This window comes from Corylus avellana, chromosome 5, assembly GCF_965113065.1.
Source record: "Corylus avellana chromosome 5, dhCorAvel1.hap1.2, whole genome shotgun sequence".
In the NCBI taxonomy this organism is placed as follows: Eukaryota; Viridiplantae; Streptophyta; class Magnoliopsida; order Fagales; family Betulaceae; genus Corylus; species Corylus avellana.
In genome coordinates this window covers 23,097,515-23,121,550 of record NC_142494.1, presented here as the reverse complement: position 1 = coordinate 23,121,550, position 24,036 = coordinate 23,097,515, and the positions used below count along the sequence as shown (strand labels likewise).

Here is a 24,036-nt window from a genome sequence, read left to right as displayed (position 1 = left end):
CTTTAAGAAATTGTTAAGAAAAATACAATCTCGCCACAAGATAATGAGATATATACTATAAATCTATATAGCACAATAAATATTGGCAACAAGGGCTTTATGGTGGTTTTTCTCATAAACTTCAAACACATTAATTCCACTACTTTGTGGTCGTGCAGTGCTCTTAATTAATTGTGGTTTGACAGTGTGCTATTAGTGCTTAAATTAATTTCCAATCGATCTCTGTCGATAAAATCGCCTTGTGGTCAAGAATCGAATTATAGCATAGGATATGGCTAGCAGTTCATTGATTCTTTGGAAGTACGTATTTTATTTAGAATTAGAAATAAAAAAATAATAATAATAATAAAAAAAAAAAGAAAGAAAAAAAAAAGAAAGAAATTCTGAAAGTGGTGTCTGGTGCGAGGTGTCATGACTCATGAGCGATTGATCCCTCTGATGCATGAGGGATCGGATGCATGAGTACTAATATCCGAATGATGTTACAGCTTAATTTGTACTGAATATTATTTATTTTCTATGTTTTACTCTCTTTTTTTCTTCTTCTCTCTCTTGTACAACTACACGAAAGTGAAGACTTTATGTTAAGGGCGACCCACTTCAAATTATTGCAATTTGTTGTCCCCTTTTTTTTGGGGGGATAGGAAAAATCGAAAGTAAATAGGGTTTTGGTCATCATGAAAATGAATCCTACGGTGAAAGGTTACACTCTTTATACTTATTTTATATTCGTTGTCGTGACGTGTTTTAAGTATACTCTCAAATCAGCCCTGCACATTAAAAAAAGAAGCATATTTAAAATACTTCACGCCAATCAGTGTAAAATATGTATAAACAATAACATTTTTCTTAAATAACTTTTTTTTTTTTTTTTTCTAATTCTTAAATAACTTACTTAACCCCTAGAGTTGATATATATATATATATATATATATCCAATTAAATTTTGTTATTTGCGGCCAATAGTAGGACAGGAAAATTGGACTGTGTATATATGTAAGTGATTCTAAAGAGTTTTAATTATAACTATGACTAATCTTTTTAAGATATGGCTAACGTTTTCTCTTAAGTCTTAACAAATAGAATCGTATTATCCACCGATAGCCGCCGGTGAAAGATTGGTGGATCAATTGGTTTGTTGGGGGACACTGGTGTGTGCATGATCGATGATTCTTTCACTCTTGCACAAGATTACCCACCTCAGAATTGGTCGCATCTTTTTGGCTAAAAAAAGAGAGAAGAAATTGCGACACCAGTTATGAGGCATTATATATAGAGTACTGCTAAATATGTCACACAATCAGATATTGTTGGCAGGCAATGAGTCAAAGTCAGAAATGCTGGTCCATGTTTATCAACATTATGGTAGAAGAGAAGGCATTGACCATTTCAAATACTATTATATTGTACAGCACAGAGGCATACACTTGATGGTATGGTTTCGGTGGGGGAATAAATAATACAAAAGAAGCATTTTGATCATTTTGCAGAAGCACTAGCTAGTAGCTAGATAGGGTCACATGCATTGCAGGAGCACGTGGCACAATTCTCATTTACAAGATTCATGAGGCTTTTTGACTGGAATTTGATCAAATATTGAATACAGAATACGAAGGAAATTATGAATTACTGGTAATTAATATTATTGGATTAAATATAGAACATCTATGTATAAAACATGATGGAAAAGTTTATTATATATAACGTGACTGACCGACCTGCCGCCTCAGCAAGCCTTAATAATTAAGAGAATAATTAACGTAAAAGCTGAATTTCTTTACGATATTTTATGTATCTAATTCCCAGCAAGCCTTAATAAGAGAATAACGTGAAAGAATTATTCCTTGCTTTCTTCCAATAAACATTCATTATTGAAAAGCACTATATTAATTAACATTTGATAAATATTGGTAATTTTTTGAAAATTTTTGGGAAGAATTTATCTCTTTAATGCTTCTACACTGATTTAAAATGAAAGGATATGCTTTAGTTGTGTGACATTGTTAATTAATTAATTAATTAATTACCCAAAAAGATTGTTAATTGAAAACAAAACTAAAGCTTGTCATGCAAGGATTTGTTTGATAATATTTTGGGATAAATGCAAAATTGGTCCATGTGGTTGGCCTAATTTACAAATCACTCCATGTGGTTTAAAAAACAATTTATAGGTCTCTAGGGTAAGCCAAAATAACATTTTATTCCCTGAACTCATTTTCCGTTGAATGACTTAACGGAAACCGTTACATTGTCACATCACATCCAATAAAAATAAAACAAGTGTTCTTTTTTATTTATGCTTTTAAAAAATGACAAATAAGCTTTTACATATCATTTTAAGGTTCCAACACACACTCCACGTCAAATTAAATAAATATAATTCCTCTATATTTCCTGTGTCACTGTCGTCTTCATCTTCCTCAATGATTCTTGCCGTCGTCTTCATCTGCACCTGAAATTTGGGCATCTGCGTTTTTTGGCAGTGCTTTCTATGGAAACAAATCTCAACCTCTCTGTGTGTATGGTTTTTTTGTTTTGTTTTGTTTTGTTTTGTTTTGTTTTTTTTTTTTTTTTTTTTTTTATGGCAAATGCTTTCTGGTTTATGTTAAATAGATGTTGGAAGATGGTGGCTTTAAAAAGCAAACCGTAGATTCATCTTTTAAAAAATGATTTCTTTTTTGAGATATGCAATTTTTTTTTTTCTTTTGCGGGGCTTGTTTTGTCCTTTAGTGTGCATGTGTAAGATGGTGCTTGTGCTTGTAGGAATATTCATGTATGGATGTAAGTCTTAACGGAAAAAGTAGATGAAGACGACGGCAAGAATCGTTGGGGAAGATGAAGACGACAACGACACAAGGGAGATAGGTGGACTAGGTTTATTTAATTTGACGTGGAATATGTGTTGGAGCCTTAAAATGAAGTGAAAAAGTTTAATTGTCATTTTTTAAAAACATAAATAAAAAAGAACACGTGTTTTATTTTTATTGTGTAACGGTTTCTGTTAAGTCATTTAACGAAAAATGAGTTCAGTGAGTAAAATGTTATTTTGGCCTACCCTAGGGACCTATAAATTATTTTTTAAACCATAGAGAGGGATTTGTAAATTAGGCCAACCATAAGGACCAATTTTGCATTTATCCCTAATATTTTGTTTCTTCTCATTTTTTGTTTTCTCTTCTCAAAATAAAAATATTAATAAACAACATCAAATACAAACACCGAAAACTACTTCAACTTTTATATCTCATAAAGAAATTACTTTTTGTTTAAATTTCATGGGTTTTTGTTAAAGTGTTGACTAAATGATTAAATTTAAATTTTTTCTATTAGCTTAAACGGAACAAGATCCTCTCAAATTCATTTGAATCGAATAATGTTCAGTTAGTTATATTAGAAGGGTATTTTTGTCTTTTCACTTTTTGAATTGACAAAAATACATTTATCCAATTCAAATAAATTGAAAAAAATCTTAATTCAGCTTAAACTTGTAGAACAAATAATTTAATGATAAATTCACCGATTCACTGTAGTGTGATGGTTGAAAGAATTATTTGTATCTTTTATTCAACGCAACTTTTGATTACTTGTCATCCATCCTCACAGCCACGTCATGATCCTAAGGCCCATTGAAAAGCCTATCATTTTAATCCTTTTTGGGTAGGGCAAAGGCAAACGTAGTGGACGACACGTGGATTACGTCACAAAACATCTTTCATTCATTCGCTTAAGATCGAGGTTGGAATCTAATTATAATCCTAATAAATCGATTAGCTAGTAATTAATTAAACGACTGAAGTAGAGAAAATGCCACGATCGATAAATGGTTGGGACTTGAAATGATCGAAAGAAGGCAGCAATTATAATAAAACCATGGTTTTGTTTCTCTGTAGGCCTACATATCCACGATCCTTTGATCTTTGATAGTGGCAAACATTGGATTTTTAGTTGCCGTAAACAATGGCTTTGCCTTTGGCGGCCGTTAAAATCGCCACTTTTTGACAAGACGCTTCGGCTATGCACTGTGGAAGTGACTCACCATTTACTCATCACCTTTCTTCTTTTTATTTTTTTTGCTCTTTTGCTTGTCTTTGCTTCTTTGTTATTTTCTAATGAAGGTGAAGATGCTTAGATGATTGCATTGTATATGGTGATGACGGCAATGATCTTCATATCCTTTTTTGCATTTTGCCATTTTATTTCTTTACTTGTTTGATAAGATAGGGCTTCTTTGAAAAGACAATTCTTCTCGATTCTTTTCAACTTTATTTTTTTTTAGTTGATTTGACGGCACTAACACTCAACTCAACTCAAAATTTTATATTTTTCAAACAACCTCAACATAATCTCAACTATTTTTTCTTTTTAATATTCGCAATTTTGAATTTAATTCGGTAGAATAAAAAAAAAAATTGCAATGATGATCATGTAATTCAATGATGATCATGTAGAATTTTTAAGGTAATTAAGCGGTGAAGTTCTAAATTCTTGTTAAAAGTCCACTTGTTTATCAAGAAAGATGCGAAACATGCTCAATATTATTTGATTGAATAGTTGACTTAGTTACTTCAATTGGTGTATTTTTACGAAAAGTAAACATGAGATAACTTGTTAAAATGATTATTATTATTTTTTTTCTATAAGCTTAACATGACATAATTAGAGATAGAAGTCTTGAGTTCGAATCCTGACTCCGTCCGTGTATTGGGCTTTACTTATTAGAAAAGAGTTTTAGTTCACACACAAGAGGGAGGATAAGTATTTGATTAAATTTATCTATTTCTATAACATTAAGGTTTTGAAATAAGTGGTATTTTAACAATTTTGACCATTAGTTTTAAGTGAATAAAATGAACACTTTTAATCTTCATAAATTAATAAAATACTAATAAGGATTTTAAGAACTCTACCAAAAAGTACTTATTTTAGAAAATCAAGAGGATCCTAATTTGATCAAATGCTAATGAATGATGAAGCCCTAGCATTGCCCATTAATTGTTATGAATTTAGTGCTAGCGTTGACATTCACCATTTTAATTTGGTGTCTATTGATTGAGAATCTCTTCTGTGGAAACCAAGCAATTAAGTTCATGATTACCAATTCTTTATCAAGTCAACCCTACCATGAACTTGGAAACCAATTAAATTTCCCTCTAACTTTAAAACTGAGCCCGTGTGGAAACAAAAACACCCAAAGAGATAAAAAAAAAAAAAAAAAAAAAAAAAAAAAAAAAACATTTAAATGGGCATATTAATTTCTTAATCCTGCCGACGAAGCCACCAAATCCATCCAAAATCTAGTTTAATATGCTAAATATTTACTTTTTATAAAAAAAAAAAAAAGAGAAATCTCCTCCCCAAGGAAAGGGGCCAAAAGAAGTAGGATTAGTCAAAAGAAGGTAGGATTAATGGGTGGAATTGATCCACAGAAGCATATTAATGCTCCTTTTTGGTTATATATATTTACTGATCTCCAAGTTCCTCCTTCTCGAGCTTTTCCTGAAACTGCTTTTGGAATTTGGTAGACATATATATATATATAAGCAGATGAGCGACCAACAAGAGGTGGGTTTAGTAGGCCTTCATTAGACTTTTTGTTAGAGCCATCATTTAATTTTCTTCCCACTTATGATGTGCTTAATTAACAAGTTTTGTTGACCATATAGCACATATGAGGAAGGGCCCTTACGCTCGTACCTAGCTAGCCTATGCCATAGATATGGCAGCCTTTTTGACCTATTAACAATAGTGTAGTCCATGTGTCAAATTTTACTTTGTGTCAGCATGCAACAATGCTTGGGGGTGGGAGACAACCGTTCTCTATTGCCAAATTCATTTTAATTAGGGAGAAGAAAAGGGAAATTAGGGCTAGCTAGCTAGCTAGAGACCGGCCTTTTTTCTTTTCATATAGATAAACTCAATCAGTCTAATCTCAATTAAATTGAAGATTTTCTTTTTTAATAAGAAAGTGTGCTATATGTCATGTACATTAGGGTAATGCAAAGTTTACAAAATAGAATAACAAAAAGTATGTAAATTTTTATTTTTATTTTTATTTTTTGAATAAGAAATAATGTACTAGAAGAAAAACAGGAAATAAAATAGACACAAGCTGCTGCCGTAGCTAAAAGCAACAGCATGAGCAACCAATTACATGTTAAACCCTTTTTTGTTCTTTAATTCTTTTTTTTTTCTAAGTAGAGTATAAAGGAAACAGGGGAGGGGAAATATATCAAAAGAAGTACACAAAATTTGGGTGGGTCAACTCAACAGTCAGCACATTTGGAATGGACGAAGAGAATGGCCTGACCCATTTGATTATTCGCTCAAATGACAGTTAGTAAGGGCAACCTGAGACAGATTTACATGACTAACTCCTACTGCAGCAACAAGTCAACTTAAAACCACAGCAGAGATGGGAGCACTAGAAGAGGCTACATCGGAACTACTGAAACAGAGCACCATCGCGATGTCCTGCAAGGGAGAGGTACGTGACAATGAAGGAATAGAGAGCATTGTATTTGGATTTGTATTTGGATTTGCAATTGGATTTAGATGTCTCCATTTACAAAAAAACAGGTACCAACTATGAAGATCCAGAAAGAGGTTCTAGGGCTAAAACTTAGTTTAGGCTTCACAACTACAAAAAGAGGATCATATTCTATTTATAGGATGAGAAAAGCTTCATGCAACGGGTAAAAAAAAACATTTTGATGCAGATTGCGTAGCCGTCAGTTTGTTTTATTTTCTAAACCGATTTTATGTTGTTATTTTATTAGAGTTAGGGTTTTGTGAGTCTTTATTTCGTTATTTTATTAGGTTTAGGGTTTTGGGATATTTATGTCATATTTTATTAGGTTCAGGGTTTTAGACTATAAATATATGCTTATAGCATCCAGAGAAAATAGTTTATGTTCTTTATTGAAATTTGTTGAATACGAATTACTCATAGGTGAATTTTCTTCATATTTTTCCTTGAAATCATAGATAAACTCTATATTTTGAGAAGAATTCTTAGATCATTGATAGACTCAAGATTTAGAATTATTTATCAGCTGCTTATTGATGTTCTTCGTTGCAGCCCACTAAGTTACGTTGCATTAGTTGGTATAGAGCTCAGTTACTTTCCATGAATGGGGAAGAGCAACCGCTTTACAGACATGAACGAGGTGCACGTGCATACGAAGGCAACACGTAGGGAGCAAACGGCAATCGTTCGACCGAACGGTTGTCATCACCAACCAAGACCGTGATTCCCAGAGGCGGAAGACAAATCTAATGCAGAGTGGTGGCAATACAAGGAGGATAGACTTAGGACTATGAGTGATCAAATTGAAGATCTCACTACCCAAGTATCCGACTGGTGTCGTCACAATGGGAATGAATCTAGAAACCTGTTTATGGAGCGCCAAACGCAAGGACGTCAGCACCTTGTGCAAGCTCATGCCAATCAGCAGGTGAGTAGATTCAAACTCGATACACCGGAATTTCAAAGTTGCTTGCAACCTAAAGAGTTCATGGTGGCAGAAAAAAATAAAAAATTTCCACAAAAAGAAGTACCTAGGAAGATGGCGGAGTTGGTGCCTAAGGAGGGGGCGGAGATCAAGTGTCGTTTGGTGTCCCGATACATTAAACGTACATGCTGACCATTTCAAACTATATGCAACACGGGAGGCAAGGGGGCCAAGCTTATCATTGATCCAAGGAGTCAAGAGAATATAGTCTTGGAGGAAGCAATTCACAAGTTGGGGCTTGAGACCAAGAAACATCCTACTCCCTATCAATTGGAGTGGCTCACAAAAGAAAACGGGGTAACGGTTTTTAAACGTTGTATAATGTCCTTTTCCATTGGAGCTAAATATAAAGATATTGTATGGTGTGATGTGGTCGACATGGAGACGTGTCACCTGTTATTGGGCAAGCCATGGCAAGATGATAAAGCTACTATCTATGATGAAACAAAGAACACGTACAGCTTCATGTTGGGTAAAACCAAATTGACGTTGCTACATAGCTCATGGGTGGAGCCAAAACCTTCACAAGGGGATGATCAATCCTTTGTAGCCAAGCAAGAGTTGACGGACATAGAAAGCAGCATCAAGGGAGTGGTACCATGGCCGATAAAGGAGTTGTTGGGAAGATTTGTCAATGTGGTCCGAGCAGAATTACCGAAAGCGGTACCATCATTGCGAGACATTCAGCTTCAACTTGATTTGGTGCCGGGGTCAAATGTTCCTAATCATCCGCATGACATTAAGAGTCCTAAAAAGCTTGGAGAATTGGGGGAACAAGTGTAAGAGGTAAACCTTTCAGAGAGTATCGCAATTTTTCATGAAGAAGAGGAACCCTTGAAAGAGGTAAATCTTTTGGATAGTTTTGCACTTTTTGGGGACAATTCTACATATTATGTGCCTAATAAGAGCCACGAAGATAAAGTCTTCTATTTTAATGTTGAGTCAATTGACTATGTTGATTTCATTGGGATAGATGCTATTTTATCAAATTATTCTAACCAAAATTGTGATGAGATCTATATGGTGGAAAATACTTTTCTGTTAAAGATTGAAAGGGTCTTTATGAGTTCTTTGGGGATTCTCATGGATTGTGGGAAGCGCAAAGCGCGAGAGAAGCATGACAAATCTACACATCAAAGGGGTGTGTGGGGATTTCACGACAAACATCGAGGTACTTCGATGATGAGAAGCGTCACGCTTATTGTGGGATGTTACCTTGTCTTGATCTTGAAGAACGGCGAGTGGAATGAGTTGACTGTACATCTGAAGGACCGTGAAAAGAACTAGCCGAATTCGAGGATAAATTCTCTCCAACAAGGGGAGAATGATGCAGATTGCGTAGCTGTCAGTTTGTTTTATTTTCTAAACCAACTTTATGTTATTATTTTATTAGGGTTAGAGTTTTGAGAGTCTTTATTTCGTTATTTCATTAGGTTTAGGGTTTTGGGGTATTTATGTCATATTTTATCAGGTTTAGGGTTTTAGACTATAAATATATGCTTATAACCTTCAGAGAAAACAATTTATGTTGTTTATTGAATTTTGCTGAATAAGAATTACTCATAGGTGAGTTTTCTTTATTATTTTCCTTGAAATCATAGATAAACTTTATATTTTGAGAAGAATTCTCAGATTATTGATAGACTCAAGATTTAGAATTATTTATTCGCTGCTTATTGATGTTCTTCGTTGTAGCCCACTAAATCATGCTGCATCACATTTTTACTACAAGTTTTCTAGCGATTTCAACATGGCTTGAATTACATTAGTACAATCACTAGGGTTTCATTGCTAACTTTCAATGACAACTCGAAAGTGTTAGCATGGACCCGATGACAGAGATGAGATCTCTAGAAGCCCTCTAGAGCAAACATTGTCATCATGGACCAAGTAACGGTTCGGGCGATGGAGCTCTTTGGAAGTCCTTTGGAGCAGCTATTGTCATCAAATCCAGGTGACGGTTTAGGTAACGGTGCTCTTGGGTTGGTTTTTTTGAAGTCTATCTACGATTCACTTTAGTACATCAAGGTGACAGTTTGGTGACAGTGTCACAACTAAAGCTTGAAAGACTAACTTTTTACACTAAAAAGTTTAGGTGTTGAAAGGTTTTACAACTCTAGTTTTGATCATCGAATATGGTCAATTTTTAAGACCTAACATATATACTTGAAATAAATAAATGAGGATGCCACATCACCAATATACTTATAATTTATTAGGTGTACCCTATCCATTCATCAACAAACTCATGAGCACTATATATATATATATACACATTAATTAAATCAACCAAACAATCATGGTATATATATGGTGGGTTATTGTAACGACGAAAAAAAAAAAGCCACATGCTCAAAAGATCAATAATTATACATTTATCAAAGAAAGTGGTGTTGATTTTGTTGGTTTTTTAAATCCTACACGTTTTATACAGCCTCCCCGGCCCTCAAAAGAAATCGATCATGGCTGAGATGAAATGAGAATTCGTCACCAAGACGGCAACTAGTGGCATGATGACTCTTGAAAGAGAAGATTATATTTATGTATGAACATAATTATTACAAAAGTATGCTACGCATTTTGGTTATATATTATTCCAACATAATTCGGACGCTGAGATACTCACTAGTGCATGTCAACCAGACAGTATCATTCTGCATGCCCTTTTCTTGTTTCTCTTCTACATTATTAGCTGACTTATTCAAGAGGACACTAGACCACTAGTGACCTTATACGTACAGAGGATGTTTTATATTTATATATATACCCTTTTGGCACCATTGGTCAAAGCTCTTGGAAAAAGAAAAATGGAGCCTTCTCTCCGGTTGGATGAAGAGAGCAAGCAATTGACATATTCATCACCTCAATCCATCGATCGTACTTAAGATTTGCCATTTAATTGTGGTTAAAAGGAGAAAAAAAAAAAACAAAAAAACAAAACAAATTATTTGCACTATCGGCTGTCAACGTACTTTGAAGTATATACTATCTTATCCAGTGGCGAGGAAAACATATAGTGACAAAACTACTAGTCAACAACTATACCATAATTGATTATGAAGATCCCAAATGTAGCCTTGTGTACATGTGAGTGCGTCTTTCTTTCTGTGTGAGAGAGAGAGATCTCCTTTGATTATGCAAATTAATAGTATATATATTATACGAAGACTTTGAGCAAAGTGTGTCACTTTTCCATTCTTAACCGCTCCTTTCAAATGGTAAAAATTAAATATGTTTTCTTTTAAGTCTCCGTCGACATGTTAAAGTCAAGTGCACCGTGCACTGAGAACAAAAAAAAAAAATATTACTTCTTTACATTTTTGTGTTCATTCACGTAAATTTTCGTTGAGTTGGTACGTATACTCTATTTACCATTAGTAATTTTTTTTAATTAATGGTAGATGAAGCATGCTTAATTAACTCTTTAGCGAAAATGTACACCAAAATGCAAAGAAAGGAAAAAAAGAAGAAAAAAAAAACATATAACAAAGTTGGGCAAAAAATAAGAGGACAAAAATTACCTCCAAATTTATCAATGGTTGTAAAAAAAATTCTAACTCAATTTCTAAAAGCATCATGTGATAATAAGTGAATTTTTAATAGTATTAATAAAAAATATATATATTTTTTCCATATATATATATATGCTCAACCACTCAAAAAATTGGGAATTTTTTTACAGAAATTGTGTTGTCATCATCTTAGCCATTCCTTTAAAGCGTCATGAGAAATCTAGTGGCATTCGATCGCATGGAGTTCCGTAGCTCGGAATTAACGTTGTCATATATGAAAAAATTGTTACGGGATAGGGACAATTAAGGAAAGCACAGGACTGTAGAAGCGATATTTGGTCTCTTTTCTGTGCTATGAATATGATCTCATCTTGCTGCGTTCTGTGAGAGAGGGTTCTGCAGATTTGCTTCTGAGGCGATGATCTTATTTGTGGGATGCTGGGAGCTTGGATTGGGTGGTTGCACCAAATTAAGAAAGGACAAAAAAAAAAAAAAGGAGTTTCAGCTTGAGCGTCAAAAGCTTGATGACTAGGTAGGTGAATTATAATGAAAACAATCATGGGAGAATTTGAAGAACAGGGGGAAGATGATAAGGGTGATGAAAATCAAATCTGATGTTGACGACATAGCTAGGCTAGGCTAAGCTATTGAATGGTAGTGCTTCAGAGATTTAAGGATCTCTCCTTACTTCATGCTTTACTAGACAATATCGCATGCCTCGGTGGTGGTGATGTGTAGCAAACGACACATTGACATACCCTTCTGGCACCAAGTGATGCCATGCCAGACAAGATAAAGGATTCGTCACCAACATATATCAGAACGTACATGGGATGTATATATTTTGAACATTTGAGGCCTTGTGATGTGCCAACTATATATATATATATATATATATATATATATATATATATATATATAGTGCTTCAAAGATTTAAGTGTCTCTCCTTACTTCATGATTTACAAGACAATATCGCATGCCTCGGTGGTGGTGATGTGTAGCAAACGACACATTGACATACCCTTCTGGCACCAAGTGATGTATATATTTTGAACATTTGAGGCCTTGTGATGTGCCAACTATATATATATATATATATATATATATATATATATTCAATTTAGGTACCTAATTTAGGCCTCCTTCAAACAAAATGGTTTGAGAAATAACTTCTCACTACAAATAAAAACACCCAAATTGTTACGAGTGAAGAGTGGCGTTTTTTACCCAAAAAAAAGTTACTATTCAAGTAGTAACGTTTTGATAATGACGCTTCAAAAAATCAAAAAACATAGGGTTGAGAATTTGAGAAAAGTGACGTTTACTGTTGAAACGTTACTAATTAAAAACTTATATATTCCTGTAAAACATCACATTTTAAAAGATTAAACCTTCTTCAAACAAAATGGCCGTTGCAGAAAGAATCTCTTGATTTTTTATTTTTTTTGATGATCAATATCATCTTTAAATAAACAACATAATACTTCAATCTACATGCAAGTGAGTGATAAAGATTAAACAATTCAAATAGCAAGTGAAAACTTTAGGTTTTTAGTGTTGACAAAATTCAATATCAAAACATGTTTGGTTGTAAATTATAGGTGTAGAGTTAATTTGGTGTAATATAGTTGATAAAAACATGGAGAATTCAAGCTTATCAATGCAGTCCAGTATAGACTTAGTCGGAGTACAACAACCATATATTTTTTATTCTGACATCCTATGAAAGCATGTTTGCTGGTGTTAGAAAGCTGATTCAAAATTCTAGAACTTTGTACTTCACAAAGATTTCCAATTCAAATGTCCACTAGGTAAAAACAAATTGTTAACATAAGGTTGAAAAAATAGATAGAATGCCCCAATTGTAATCTGGTTGAAGCCCAGGTGATACAAGTTCGAACGGAGCACACAATAGACGAAAAAAATTGAGTTATCAAAACATCCAAGTAAAATGCGGTTGATACCAGTTCGAATAGAGGAGCCATAGAAACATTTGATTGATGGCCGGTATATACCCGCTCCAACACGCTACACAATTTTTGTACATGCACTAACTTTAATCTAAGCCTCAAGTTTTCTCAAGGCCTATATAAGGACTGACTTGCATGATTTTCAAAGAGGGTGTTAGGCCATAATTCAGTATGCTAAGAGAGAACTCTTAATCCTTAAGCCTTCATAGATAATCTCTTTCAGAGATTTTGTTGTAAACCACAACCAAGCACAAAAACACACTTTCACTCTACTGGAGTTTTGATAAACAAAATCAAAGAGAAGAATTGCCCAGAGGTTTTGCTGCTACCTAGCTACTACGGCAGGAGGTAAGTGAGTCGCTTGCCTGGTATAAGGGAGGGTCTATTACAAAGGTTTTATAAGTGCGATTTGCTTGTACAACTAAATTACTCTTAATAATTGATTTCTCAAATTAGGTTGTCCCAGTTGGTTTTTACCTGTGAGAAGTACTTTTTCAAAGGGTTTTCACTTTGTTACCATATTGTTGTATTGATTGTTTTAGAACTTTCATACATACGGTAGTTGAATAATTTTTTATTTGGCATATCAATATTCTGCAACATACATATTTACCCCAATCTTGGTGTTGTTTGGGGCCGGTCTTAATATCATTTATCAATTAGTATAAAAGCGAGGTTTAATATGTTAGGATTAATTTCTTGAGTGAGATCCATGACCTTTGTTGTCACGAACAGATCTTAGATCCTTAATGCGAGTCCTCAAGTTAGAAGATTTAGATAACGAAGATAATTAAGCTTCATATGCCATGCATATAATAAGTTGTTTAAGGAATGTGCTAAATTGATTAAAATCAATAAAATTTCCTTTAAAAAGCTTAATAAAGTTGAGCATAAGAAAAGAGTTTTACTTCAAAAACCTAATGATCATTCAGATGCTTTGGTTGAAAAATGAAAACTCAAATGTTGTGCTAAATGAGAAAAGCAAGACACTTGAGAATGAACTTGACAATTCTAAAAGTGTACAACTTGATAAATTGTTGAATCTTAAAAGGCCTAATATAGTGCCAAAGGAGACTTGGGATATATTGCTATGAGAGCTTCCATCCCTTCTTCATCATGTTCTCCTCCCGTCACGAAAGGAAAAATGGTTGTTGTTTCTACTGTCAATGAGCAAAAAGGTTGTCGTTTCTGACGTTGTTTCTAAACCTAAGTCTAGGTAATTCTAACCCCTCTTAAAAAAAATCATATCAGAATTTTGTTCCGACTTGTTATCATTGTAGCGTCAATGATCATATCCCATCAAATTGTTTCAAGTTGAAACCCCGTAAGTAGCTTCTTAGAAGTTTGTTCGAGTGAGTTTAACCCTTAAATTAATATTAATAGGATTCTCTCCATTTTAAATGATACTTATTTCATAGTCGGGATTTAAAGTTAATGCATCTAACGGTGTATATCAATGTTAATACATCTTTTAAAAAAAATTTAAAAATGTAAAATAATGTAAACTATTAAATACATCAACTTTAAATCTTAACCATGAAATGAAGGGAACAAGATCCTCTCCATTTTAGTTGAAATTGAGAGTATCCATTTAGTGTAAAATGAGGGGTAATATTGTCTTAATATTAAAGTTGAAAGATAAAATTTACAATAGTATCCCTCATTTTACACTAAATGGCCGGATTCTCTCTATTTCAAATGAAATGGAGATAATTCTATTTCGAAACAGGATCCTCTTCAATCCATAATGGACTGGAAAATATCCAGTTCATGTCTAGGATTTCTTCTTAGAAGTCCTAGGGGTACAAATATGATACATATCACACTAATAAAAATAATAATAAAATATTATTTAATTTAAAAAAACTAAAAAAACAAATTAATAAAAAAATAAATGAGTGGTTGGCCACTATAGGGGGTGGCCGGCCACTCCCAAGGGCCAAGATAAAAAAAAATAATAATAAATAAAATTAAAAAAAAAAAAAAGGTTTGCCCTTGGGGGTGGCTCCTTAGCCTAAAGGGGATGGCAAGCTCTTAGCGGGGATGGTTCGGCCACCCCCTTTTTGCAAGATGGGGGTGACCGAACCACCCCATAGGCTAGGGGTGGTTCGGCCACCCCTTGGCCGGCCCGGCTATCCCCTTATTTTTTTTTGTTAATTTTTTAAAAAAAATTTAAAATAATATTTTATTATTCATTTTATTAGTGTATATGTGTCCCATTTGTGGCTTTAAGATTTCTTTTTAAAAATTTTAACCATAAACTGGATACTCTCCCATCCATAATGGACTTGAGAAGATCCGGTCCTTTCCGAAATGGAGAGGGTGTATTATAATTAATAATGTTTTTTTTTTTTTTTTTTTTTGGAACATAATGAATGCAACTTGCCTGACAATAGGCATTACATGTCTCATGGGCTATAATGCGAAGCAAATATAATTCACTCATTTTCATGCTTTCCCAAACGTGGGAAAAGATGGTTCAAGATAGACAACCAGACATCAAGTCGATCTCCTGCTCAATGAAGAGACTTTAGTGATTATGCAAATCTTCTTTGCCCTACACCCAATTATATACACATTCTAATTATAGTAGAAGCTAAACTAGCAAGGCCGAAAAGTAAAACACATGGTCCTGAAGAAAAGCAAACTCGACTAGAGATCTGACGTGGCATTAAATATCTTCAACCCAAAAAAAAAAAAAAAAAAAAAAGAATATTCTTATACCTCTTCAATTATTTAGTGACTTATAGTTTATCGGACTCAACGTTTTGAAAGCCTTGATGTGAAACACAATTTCAAGCCCAACCCAACTTATAATAAAAACCTTCAGATTATATTCCAACTAGCTAGTTTATGCACTGCCGTTACGTTGTTGGGCCAAACTACTTTCTATATATGAATTAAATTCGACAAAATCAAGTAAAACACTACTACTTATTCGAGTAATTAATCAAATACCAAGAAAGCAATAATCACACAAGATGGCATTAAATTTTAGTTAGCAACAAAAATTCGAGTAAGCAAGAATCTCACCCATCTATGACAAATATATAAAATCTTGCCACAAGATACTGTAAATATGGCAAACACAGAAGAGCTCTCTCTTTATATATATATATATATATGATAGAGATGCAAAGTGACGAGTGAGAAGCTGAATCTACAAACACAAGATTTCACAACTCTTTTTATAAATTCTAAAAAACTCTTTAAGATTATAGGGTTTAGTGGAAAAACTTTCTCAAAGAGTATTTCTTGTTGATAAAACTATTGTCTTGTGCTTAAATAAAAGTAGTTAGCTAATTAAGAGCGCATATATTTGACATTGCAATTTTACATACAAAAAATATGATTTTAAACCAAATCCCGGATTATTTACTTTTAAACTAGCTTTGATTTCCACAATTAGCACTACAAAAAACCAATTTTTTGCTAACATAAGTTTTCTAATGTGTCAAGTGGTCTAACACATCAGAAAATTCTTCTGATGGGGCATTTTTGACGTGTTTCGGGCGTGAAAATTATGGGTGTCAGAAACGAAAAATTTATGATAACACGTCAGAATTTTCTGATGTGGCAGATGTAACACGTCATAATTTTCTGACGTGTCACTTTCTGACATGTCAAAAAAAATTTCTGACGTGTCAAATTTTGACACGTCAGTAAATTTCCTGACGTGTCAAAATTGACACATCAGTAATTTAAAATTTATTTAAAAATAATAATTTTTCTTTTTTAAAATTTTTTCTGGATTTTTTTTTTCAATTAAAAAATTTATTAATTTAGATGATTTTTCAATTAAAATAATATATATATATACCAACTCTCTCCCTGATCTCTTCTCTCCTCCATTTTCACTCTCTCTCTCTCTCTTCTTTCCTCCATTTTTCAAAAACTCAAACCCAAAAAATCAAAAACCCAAATCAAAAAATAAATCTTATGCTTCTTCGATCTTATTCTCTTCAAATCAAAAATCTCTCAAATCAAATCAAAATAAACCAAATTAAAGCTTCTTCAAATCAAAAATCTCTCTTCTTCAATATTCTTCTCTTCTTTTTTTTTTTTTTTTTCTTCTGCTTCTCTTCTTCGATCTTCTCTTCTCCTTTTGTTTTTCTTCTTCGTGATCTGCTTTTCTTCTTGCTCTGCTGCCGTGCAAAGAGATTGAGAGAGAAGAGGGAGATTCAGAGAGATTGAGAGAGAAGAGGGAGATTGAGAGAGGGAAAGAAGATCTGGGGAAAGAATAAATAATAAAAGAGGGAAGAAAGAGAGAAAATTAAAGTTGAATGTCCAGTTTTTTTTTTTTTTTTGACGTGCTAGTTTTAGCGCGTCAGAAATATATATATAAAAACTTAATATAAAAATAAAAAATTAAGAAATACTGACGTGCTGGTTTTGGCCCATCAGAAATTTCTGACATGCTAAAACTAACATGTCAGAAATGGACCATATATATATATAAACTTGATATAAAAATAATAATAATAAGAAGAAATGCTGACGTGTTGGTTGTAACACGTCAGAAATTTCTGACTTGCTGCACATCAGAAATATATATATATATATATATATATATATATATATATATATATATATATATATAAACCTGATATTAAAAAAAAATACTGACGTGCTAGTTTTAGCATGTCAGAAATTTCTGACATGCTAAAACTAGCACGTCGGAAATATATAAATATATAATTTTAAAAAATTAAATTAATTTAAATTTTCTGACGTGTCAAATATTGACACGTTAGGAAATCCTAACGTGTTGAATATAACACGTTAATAAATATTGACGTATCATATTCAATACGTCAAAAAAAAATTTGTTGACGTGTCACTTTTAACACATCAATAATTACTGACGTGACAAAATTTGGTTACTGTTTGCCATGGCCCACGTAGTAACCATCCTGTTTTTTGTAGTGTAGGATTGATCCCTTCACCCTCTTAAATTCTTAATCTTTACAGCTTAACATACATCCTCCATAACGGCATTCATGTATATCCATGCCAGTTTGGCGTGCCTGCTGGCTGCTGATGTGTCTTTCTTAGGCCGATCGGTTTTGGTCCACAGGACCCGAGATTCGCTCAATATTGGCTGCCTACTAGAAAGTATAACCTTTACGTAAATTTATTTGATTAGATGCGCATGCATGCAAAGAAGCAAGAAAGGCAGGAGAAAAGGCGCACACAAACGCGCACATAGCGTGCATATTGCTTGGCCGTTTCAAAATGGACAATATTTGCCGGCTGCCCCTTATATTGTCCACCACCCTTCATGATTTCATATATGCGTTTCCAAAGATCATCATCCCTTCTTCCTCTTTTTCAAATTTCTGAAAATGATCATAATGAAGGAAGATGTACAGAAAATGGTTATGATTTCCAATCAGAAGCTCTGGTTCGCCACCACTATGGTGATGCTTATATTCCTACAATATGGGGCAGCTGTCGGGTCACAGCGGGTTCCAGCTATGTTTGTGTTCGGAGATTCCTTGGTTGATGTTGGTAACAGCAACTTCCTCAACTCCTTAGCGAAATCGAATTACTTACCTTATGGCTGCGATTTCAGAACTGGCGCGCCTTCTGGGAGATTCTCCAATGGCGAAACCTTTGCTGATATGATTGGTAATTAACTTTCTACAGCCTTGTCTATATATGTCACGTACGTGCGTCGTATCAACTTTATTGATCCACTTCTGCATTATTTAATATTTCGCAAGCAAGCAACTTTATTAATTATTTTCATTTCAATTTATAGGATTTAATTCCCCCCTTTGTTCTATCTGTTTCTCGTTCAATTCCACCTCTGTTGGATCAAAAAATATGAACTCTACGTGCACTGAGAACCTATTAATCATAAATAAGGTGGTACAACCTCTACGTGCTTGCAACCAATAATATGAGGCTGCCTCCTTTGTCCTCTCCCCCCTCTAGTGCATGTTATTCCGGTGGCGGATCCGCAAGAACACGGAACAAGATTAAAAGATAGAGTTGGGAAAAAAAATTAATTAAAGAGTTTAGGTCCGAGTCACTTCTGAAGGAACCCTTTTTTTTAAAAAAAAAAAAAAAAAACAAGGTTAACATTTCCCCCAAAAATGAAGAAATATCTTCAAGGAAAAGATAATGAATTGTGTAGAATTATGAAAGTCGGAGCATCAATATTGATGAATATTAATTAACCAATAATCATTTAAATCAATAACCATAAACCCTAGCTACCCAATATTTGTCAAATATTTGGTAGCTAGGGTTTATGGTTATTGATTTAAATGATTATTGGTTAATTAATATGTTGACAAATATTTGGTAGGGTTTATGGTTATTGATTTAAATGAATATTGGCAAACTATTCATCAATTAAAAAAAAAAAAAAAAAAGCTTATTGAGCAAGAGCAAGTAGCAAGCTCATTTCTGAATTTTTGGCTTGCAGGGAGGCTGCTGGGTATCCCATATCTTCCAGCCTTTGCAGATCCAAACACAGTTGGAACCAGAATACTTCATGGAGTGAATTATGCTTCTGCAGCTGCTGGTATCCTTGATGAGACCGGCCAACACTATGTACTTTCCTCTATTTACATAAATTATCGACAATTTCCTCTTTAATTTCAGAAAAAATAAAAAATATAAAAAAAGGAAGAAGAAGAAGGAAATTCGAAAAGTTTTGCCGATTTGGATAGAGTTTTTGTTCCCTCCTCCAATTCAATCTATTAAATTGACATCATTCATATATGCAAACAATTTAATGTTGACAGTTGTTTCATGCAAATGTAAGTATACATTGTTTGATGCAAATTAATGTATTAATATATATTGTGATGTGGATGCAGGGTGAGAGGTACAGCCTGAGCCAGCAAGTGCAGAATTTTCAGGCCACTTTGAATCAATTAAGAACATTAATGAATGGGACGACCCTGAGCCAATGCCTGGCCAAATCCATAGCCATTTTGGTGTTTGGAAGCAATGATTACATCAACAACTACCTCATGCCTTCCATCTATCCTTCTAGCTACATTTATAACCCTCCAGATTTTGCCAACCTTCTCCTCAACCGCTACACCCGCCAAATTTTGGTATTTATTTTCACCATCCTTATTATTTTCTCCACATGCTTATATATATAATGATTTTTTTCTCAAAATGCTGTAGGCGCTGCATAGTGTAGGATTAAGAAAGTTGGTGCTGGCAGGAGTTGGACCGCTCGGTTGCATCCCTAACCAGAGAGCCACCGGTCGAGCCCAGCCGGGAAGGTGCGTGGACTATGTGAATCAGATTCTTGGCACCTTCAATGTGGGGCTCAAATCCCTCGTCGACCAGCTCAACACCAACCACTCCGGTGCAATTTTTGTGTATGGCAATACTTATGGTTGTTTTGGTGACATCCTGAACAGCCCCGCCAGCTATGGTAACAAATGTTATTACAATTAATTTTTATATATTGTAACGTTATCTCAATTGTATTTCAGTCGTATAGCTAAACAGAAATACTATAATTCTAAACGACGGTCCATTGCTGCAGGTTTCACTGTTGTTGATAGGGCTTGCTGTGGACTTGGGCAGAACCAGGGGCAAATAACGTGCATGCCATTACAAGTTCCATGCCAAAACAGGAGCCACTATGTGTTCTGGGATGCCTTCCATCCCACAGAAGTTGCGAGTGCTATCCTTGCTTGGCGAGCTTTCTCGGGTCCACCCTTAGATAGTTACCCAATCAACGTGCAACAAATGTCTCTACTCTGAGATTTTCTTTTTTCTTTTTCGCTTTTTTGGCGTGATTTTTTTTTTTTTTTTTTTCGCATGCAATAAGTTGGCAAATGGCAGCTTTGTGTGTAAGTAAAAGTATAGTGTTTGCCTACTCTTCCAGAAATTTTCTAAATGTTTTTATCTCATGATGATATATCACTTTCAATTCAATGTACTGTTGACCGCACTCCAGTAATCTGGTCAAGAATACCTAAATGACAAAAACAAACTCGAGTAACTTTAGAAATGCCGGCAATGGAAATTCCACCGGCAGTTCTATGTTTGAAAAAGATTGAAAATTACTTGTCTATTCTTTTTTAAGTGATTTATCAAGTAAGAAGAAGAAGAAAAAAAAAACAAAAAAAAGATTTCAATGGGCCCATGGACCGGATCTGGGCTAGAAAATTTCCATGCAGGCCAAGTCTAGGTGGCATCGGCCGGGTCCAGTGAGGCCCAAGGACGTACCCATACAACTTTTTGACACTATTGCCCTTATGGAGCGCTGTAAAATAGGGATTTCGAAATCTCTGTACTTGAGACCCAAAAGAAAAAGAGAAAAAAAAAAAAAAAAATGGCATTTTCATCGATGAAATCCCTGGGAAAACCAGTCCTTTCCTTTGCTTCATCTTCTTCGGGCCCTTTCAAGTCGATGCTGCTTCTCTTACAAGCACAAAGCCCATACAAATACCGCTCCTTTTCGTCGTCTTCTATTTCTAATCAAGTGGCGGAAACAGAGGACGACGTCGCAGCAGTGAGCTCGGGAATCAGTCGGCCAATCTCCGAAATCCTCAAAGAACTGAACAAGAAAGTCCCTGATTCCCTCGTCAAAGTCCGCCACGAAGATGGCTTCTCCATGAAATATGTTCCCTGGTACCACTACCACTAGTCCACCACATTTCTGTTCCTTCTTTTTTCTCTTCTTCGCCTTTTCGATTTCAGTTTTTGTTTTCGTTTTATGCAGGCATCTTGTTAATCGGATTTTGAATTTACATGCTCCGGGTATGTTACTTGATACCAACTTTTATTTTTATTGAAAAATTAGTACGAAGTCTACAACTTCATTATTTACAGTACTGGATTCAAAGTTCTTATTTTGTCGCCACCGGTTGTAGAATGGTCGGGCGAGGTTCGAAGCATTACCTATTCTGTTGACGGCAAGTCTGTGTCTGTCGTTTATCGGGTGACTCTCTATGGGACTGATGCAGAGGTATATATCATCCTCTCACACTCCATGGATGGTGTCGCATTCATGGAATTTATCTCTGAAATAAATACTCCTATTTGGGTTTGGTTTATTATTTGTGACATGTTTGTTACATTGTAACAAGTGTGCATGATTGATATAACATGGTTGAACTTGAAATATATTTAAAGTTTTGGGTTAAAGTGGTTGCTTAACATGTTGAGAAATGCTACATTTACATTCAAGGGCTTACTCTTTGATGTGGCAATGAAAATAACCATTGAATTTTGGACGGGTTAATCAGTATATTTCACATTAATGGTGAATTTTAGTACTATATCAAGGAGTAAGTACTTGGAACTGCATGTAGCTAGTTCAATACTTGGAATGGCAATGTTTTTTACTCTTAAGTGTTTGTCTCCCAAGAAGTTTGGAATAGCAATGATATAAGATACCATACAAACAGAAGGTGCACATCAACTTCAAAGGAATTAGCTAGTTCGGCACTTGGATAATGATTGTAGTTGGAGAGACTATAGGTCTAAGATGTTTTGGGATCTTTGCATTTTGAAAAGTAGAGGAACTAGTAGAATATACTGTAGTGTATATGTTTCTCTTGAAATTTCAAAGGTTTCAGGAAAACAAATCAGATTTTGATTAGAACTCAATTTGACTTATGAGTGGCTGAAATCTAGGATGCACTGTTAATGATGTTTATGGTACGTTCTTGAAAGCTTTTAATTGATGACTTCAACAATGACTGTTTTAAACTTCTCTATACTGAGGTTTTGGAAGCAATTTTGAGCACAAAGGCTCACCTTTCATTCACAAATCCACAATATTATCTGTGTAGTTATTTTTTACTGTTGAGATACTTTGGAAGAGTGTAGTTTAAGGCAACTTGGACATGGACTGAATATTCATTGTGGTAAATATATTAGACATTTGCATCTAGGATTGAGAGAAGACAATCACCAACGATTTAGAGTGTGAGCTAGTTTCTTGGTCATTGCAATTTTGTTTGCTAATTATGTTTTCCTTCATCTCACTGTATCTGTACTTTTTTCTATATTGGTTACCGGCATTGTATGTTAATGTTTTGTCATGTCCGGGAGGATTTTGTTAATAACAGAGTTGTTCGTAATTGTTATTTGGTATGACTGTATTTGCATTCAATATAAAGAGAATAATGATTTGGTTTTCTTGCCTTAATTTGGTGATGGGTTTGTGCTTTACGCAGAATGTTCTGATAGCTGAAATCTTGAGGAAGTTTTATAATGATTATATTGAAAATAATGATAATGTTTCAGGAATAGTGGAGCTGACTTTCTTTTTTTCTCCTCTCTTTCGTCCACAAGATATTTAGGGAATCGACAGGAACTGCTTCAGTAGATGACACAAGTTATGGGGATCCTGTCCAAAAGGCAGAATCAATGGCATTTCGTCGAGCTTGCGCGCGCTTTGGGCTTGGGCTTCATCTTTACCATGAGGATATGTCATAGTAAGACACTTGCCCTGTGCTGTGCAAGTTTGCGTTTTGTCTTTCATCGTGTTGGGGAAATCATGCTTAAAATGTGGCTCGGTTCTTTTGGTTGTCGTGTAGTTTTGTATCAAGATAAACAGTTTCATGAAAACCTGAAGAAAAGCCCCCTTTTTTTGTTCATTTTAATGTAGCAGACAACTGCTATTGAAGCATTAACCCCTGTATTTAAGCCAGTATTTTTAGTAGTTCCTGGTGGGAATGTCATCTTTTTGATTGTTATTCAAATTCCAAGTATATCTTGCATAATTTTCTGAGCATACTTTTCGATTGTTAGAGATTCACATTTGACCCATAAATTAGAGCATACTTTTTGTTCTTTACTTGCCACTTTCGAATAGATTTTCTGAATTTTTTATTCGTCCCCAATAATTTGCTGGACTTAGATTGTCTAGCTATTGTCCAAATTGGTCAGTCACTTGAGTAAAGGATGCTTAGATGTCTTGATGGACTACTATGTTTTAGATGACTTAAAGAGTGGAGTGTCAACAAGGCTTCAATTGGAAAGCCCATGTAAAAGTTCAGATTGGATAGAAGAAAAGCCTGCTTTCAAATGCAAAGTTTTTTCTTTTA

At 34.3% G+C, this 24,036-nt stretch overlaps 2 protein-coding genes across 2 annotated transcripts; both read left to right on the top strand.

The window, feature by feature from the left end:
- The first annotated feature begins 18,302 nt into the window (after positions 1-18,302).
- Positions 18,303-20,922, top strand: LOC132183043 (GDSL-like Lipase/Acylhydrolase superfamily protein). Its single transcript, XM_059596439.2, has 5 exons — positions 18,303-18,625; positions 19,431-19,558; positions 19,828-20,070; positions 20,147-20,402; positions 20,517-20,922. Exons 1-5 carry the CDS (start codon positions 18,340-18,342, stop codon positions 20,735-20,737), a joined length of 1,134 nt encoding a protein of 377 aa, XP_059452422.2. The 5' UTR covers positions 18,303-18,339; the 3' UTR covers positions 20,738-20,922.
- Positions 20,923-21,268: 346 nt separating this feature from the next.
- RAD52-1 (cobalt ion binding protein) lies at positions 21,269-23,712 on the top strand. Its single transcript, XM_059595470.2, has 4 exons — positions 21,269-21,610; positions 21,702-21,739; positions 21,853-21,947; positions 23,282-23,712. Exons 1-4 carry the CDS (start codon positions 21,312-21,314, stop codon positions 23,423-23,425), a joined length of 576 nt encoding a protein of 191 aa, XP_059451453.2. The 5' UTR covers positions 21,269-21,311; the 3' UTR covers positions 23,426-23,712.
- The last annotated feature ends 324 nt before the right edge of the window (positions 23,713-24,036 follow it).